A 4,409-nucleotide genomic window follows, 5' to 3' on the forward strand; every position below is an offset into this window, starting at 1 on the left:
TCTTTGGCCGTAATTGGAGCCGTTATTCATTGACTCCAATGAATAGCAGCGCTAATTACGGCCGTAATTGACGCGGCGTTCAAGCGCCTGCACATGCCGGTACGGCTGAAATTACGGGGATGTTTTCAGGCTGAAACATCCCCGTAATTTCAGCCGTAACGGACGCCCTCGTGTGAACATACCCTAAGATACATGGCCCATGTGTGATGCTATCTGATGGGCCCTGTATATAAGCCTATCACACGGTAGGCTTATATACAGGGCCCCAGCAGACAGTAATCTTATACTGTATAAGTTTACTGTCTGCTGGGGCCCTGTATCTAAGCATCTTACATAACCACATGGTAAGCTTAGATACAGGGCCCATATGTGATACTGTCTGTTGGACCCTGTATCTAAGCAGACCTCATGGTAGGCTTAGATACAAGGCTCCAGCAGACATTAATCTTATACTGTATAAGATTACTGTCTGCTGGATCCTGTATCTAAGCCTACCTTGTGGTAGGCTTAGATAGGGGATCCAACAGACAGTATCACACATGCTGTATCTAAGCCTACCACATGTGTTACTAATAATTTTTTTGTGTTTGTGTTTTTTTACAGGTTCGGTCGTTGGACTTCTTCGATGTCGACATTTTTTATTATCAATAAAATGGTTAATGAGGGTTGTGTGGGGGTTTTTTAGTTCAATAAAATATTTTTTCTATGTCTTTGTGTTTTTTTTAAACTTTAATACTACTGCCTTAGTAATGGCCATTGGCTGATTGACAGCATCCATTACTAAGGCGGGGCTTAGTGTTAGCCGGTATAGAGTAATGTAACCCCCATTATTACCCTGGTACTACCCTCTGTAGTGAAAGTCGGATACTGGGGCGGCCGCGGGCTGGTATTATCAGGCTGGGAAAGGCTAGAAACAGCACCCCCCCAGTAATGCTAGCCTGCGGCTTTATTGTATCTGTCTGGTTATGAAAAACCCACGTAATTTTAAAATAAATAAATAAATAATTGTAAAGAACGATGTGGGGTCCCCCCCAATTTTCATAGCCAGCCAGATACAACACAGCAGCAGCAGCTGAGCATTACCAGGGTGGGAAGGGCCACTGTTTTTGACCTTCCCCAGCCTAATACTACCAGCCTGTGGCTGCCCCAGTGCCCGACCATCACTACAGATGGTCGCGTACTGGTTCGTACTCGGCTCTTCCCAGTACCCCTGGTGGCGGTGAGTACCAGGGTAATAATGGGTGTTGTGTGCCTCTGCACGAGCATAACATTAAGCCCTTCCTTAGTAATGGGCGCTGTCAATCAGCCAGCAGCTATTACTAAGGTGGTAATAATAAAGTTTAAAAAAATACAAGGACATAGAAAAAATATTTTATTGAAATAAAAAAACCCACACAACCCTCATTAACCATGTTATTGAGAAAAAAAAAAAACGCTGTCATAGAAGTAGTCCTCTGATCTTACGTAGTCCAACAAACGAACCTGTAAAAAAAGACAAGCACAAAAATAATTAGTAACACATAAAGAAGCAAAACAATTATTATTCTTACCTTTCCTGAGTCCAGGGCTGGAGCCGGAATGTCAGCGAGCTGGGCCCTATATCTAATCCAATCATGTGTGATACTGTCTGCTGGGCCCTATATCTAATCCTATCATGTGTGATACTGTCTTCTGGGCCTTATATCTAATCCTATCATGTGTGATACTGTCTGCTGAGCCACTGTATCTAATCCTAGCCACAGTTTATAGGGTCGTAGTGCTATAGATATGCTGTCTCCTACACACACATATACCAGAGACGTAGCTAAAGATTCGGTTTGGCGCCCCCCAACCTCTTTCCCGACATCTCCTTCCCCCTCGCCGTGTTTGTTTTCTCTACCAATCGACGTGTCATTTATTTTTCACATTTCTTTTTATGTAACGCGAGCATAAAAACATTTGTACATTTTACAAGCAATATAGTTCTATACACAACACCAGAATAGTGCTCAGTACATAAATACAGCCCCAGAACCAAGCTCAGTACATATATACAGCACCAGCACAAATACAGCTCAATTTAGTGCAACCCCTTCCGTAAAGGTGTGTATGGCGTAAAACTACAGCTCCCAGCATGGCCCGAACAATGATAAGGATATGCTGGGAGTTGCTGTTTCACAAAAATAAATCCTATCAATCATACCACCATCTCGCTGCAGATCATACAGTGACTACATTACTGATTAGAGGCAGAATGAACATTTACATTAAGTGACTCACCGGTGACGTCTCAGATTCTAGTTCTTTTTCTCCATCCGGTCCAGACCTCTATGATGAATTCTCCCGGTCACAGCCCATTTCTGCAGTTTGCCGCTCACATGTCTTCAGCTTCTCACTTTTCCAACATTTCTGCACCTATAAATAAAGATAAAGATATCATTATACCACACACTACGCCCCTAATTATAATAGCGCCATACACTGCACCTCTAATTATAATAGCACCATACACCGTGTCCCACACACACACTGTGCCCACTGTAGATAGTGCCTGCCATAGAGCCCCCTGTAGATAGTGCCTGCCATAGAGCCCCGTGTAGATAGTGCCCCTATATAGCCCACCCCTGTATATAGTGTCCCACAAATAACTCCCCCTATAGTGCTCTATACACAAGAGAACACAAACTGAGCATTAGAAGCCAATTAATATATAAAACTTTAATTTTTTATTAAGCAAATATTACACACAATGTTAAAAAATACAAAGACAAGACTCTAGTAAGAACAGCGGAGCTAATAGTATTTGTAGCTAGCTCTGCTAACTGGGTATTGCTGGTTGTAAAAAAAGGTCTATTTAAATAAATATTAATCTATCCTCCTAATGGGAAATGCTCCCAACTCCAATGAATATACTTTACAAATATATTCAATGTTAGTCAGCAAAGAGAGAAGGAGTACAATAAAGTGGCAGTGCATATAGAAGTAATATATATAATATTAATCTGGGTGTGTGAATGTGAGATTCATGCGCCGGGTTGCTAAGGGTGAAACTTTTCCCTGACTCCCTTCACTTTGGGCCAGGAGGAGGGAGGCTGTGGGATCCCGGCGGACTCGGCGAACCCCCTCCCCCTGAAATAACACCCAACATATTACACTAGGGGACCCCGGAAGGCACTTTTTATACCACCACCTCCTCCTGCGGATTCTGACATACAACTACCGACCAAAGAATATGCATCTGGAGATTAAGGTCGCCCTGAATTTTATTATATCATACCTGTACAATAAGCTTCCAAGACGAAGAGCAGATTTGTTTGGTGATGAGCTAGAGAGGCTTTTGAGAGGCAAATACGAAGGGCACTGGTACCCTGAAAAACCACTAAAGGGTTCTGGCTATCGCTGTGTTCACGTTGGTGAAACAGTGGATCCAGTAGTGGAGCAAGCTGCACGCAGAAGTGGTCTTGATATAGAAGATGTAAGAGCAAACGTACCAGAAGAGCTAAGTGTTTGGATTGATCCATTTGAAGTGTCTTACCAAATTGGGGAGAAGGGAACAGTAAAAGTGTTGTATTTGGAAGATGTGGAGAGCAGCACAGAGCTGGACAAAGAGATAAAAAGTAGCTTCAATCCTGAGGCACAAGCATTCATCCCAATTACGAACCAAGAAACTTCACTGTCGAACTCTCCATCTCCATCCTTTGGTCAGTCTCCAAGTCCAACTTTCATCCCTCGTGCCACTCAGCCAATTATCTTTACTACTGCCACATTTGCAGCCACCAAATTTTGCTCTACGAAGATGAAGAAAGGAGGTCAACGCATGGCACGATCACCCACCAATAACCTCGCAAAGCACAAGGGTCTATCTCTTTCCATGCATTCACTGAACTTCAGTCCAGCCCAGGGACCCCCATCCCAGCTTTCTCCAAATGCCAAGGAGTTTGTTTTCAGCGGTCCACCAGGGCTATTTTATGAGGAGGATAACCAGAACCATCCAAGTCCTGGTCAGTTTGCTACACCATTCAGCACTGGAAGCAGCCTGTTTAATGAGAAAAGGCCACAGCACGCTGGGTGTGTGAATGTGAGATTCATGCGCCGGGTTGCTAAGGGTGAAACTTTTCCCTGACTCCCTTCACTTTGGGCCAGGAGGAGGGAGGCTGTGGGATCCCGGCGGACTCGGCGAACCCCCTCCCCCTGAAATAACACCCAACATATTACACTAGGGGACCCCGGAAGGCACTTTTTATACCACCACCTCCTCCTGCGGATTCTGACATACAACTACCTAATATTGTACTCCTTCTCTCTTTGCTGACTAACATTGAATATATTTGTAAAGTATATACATTGGAGTTGGGAGCATTTCCCATTAGGAGGATAGATTAATATTTATTTAAATAGACATTTTTTTACAACCAGCAATATCCAGTTAG

At 43.6% G+C, this 4,409-nt stretch overlaps 1 protein-coding gene across 1 annotated transcript; it reads left to right on the forward strand.

The window, feature by feature from the left end:
• The first annotated feature begins 3,018 nt into the window (after positions 1 to 3,018).
• LOC142760464 (protein Tob2-like) lies at positions 3,019 to 4,102 on the forward strand. Its single transcript, XM_075863656.1, has one exon. The coding sequence runs from the start codon at positions 3,212 to 3,214 to the stop codon at positions 4,100 to 4,102; it is 891 nt and encodes a 296-aa protein (XP_075719771.1). The 5' UTR covers positions 3,019 to 3,211.
• Positions 4,103 to 4,409: the final 307 nt, after the last annotated feature.

Source organism: Rhinoderma darwinii, chromosome 4, assembly GCF_050947455.1.
Source record: "Rhinoderma darwinii isolate aRhiDar2 chromosome 4, aRhiDar2.hap1, whole genome shotgun sequence".
NCBI lineage: Eukaryota > Metazoa > Chordata > Amphibia > Anura > Rhinodermatidae > Rhinoderma > Rhinoderma darwinii.

Coding starts and splice junctions, on each gene's coding strand:
- LOC142760464 (XM_075863656.1), top strand. CDS start 3,212: ATGCATCTGGAGATTAAGGTCGCCCTGAATTTTATTATATCATACCTG.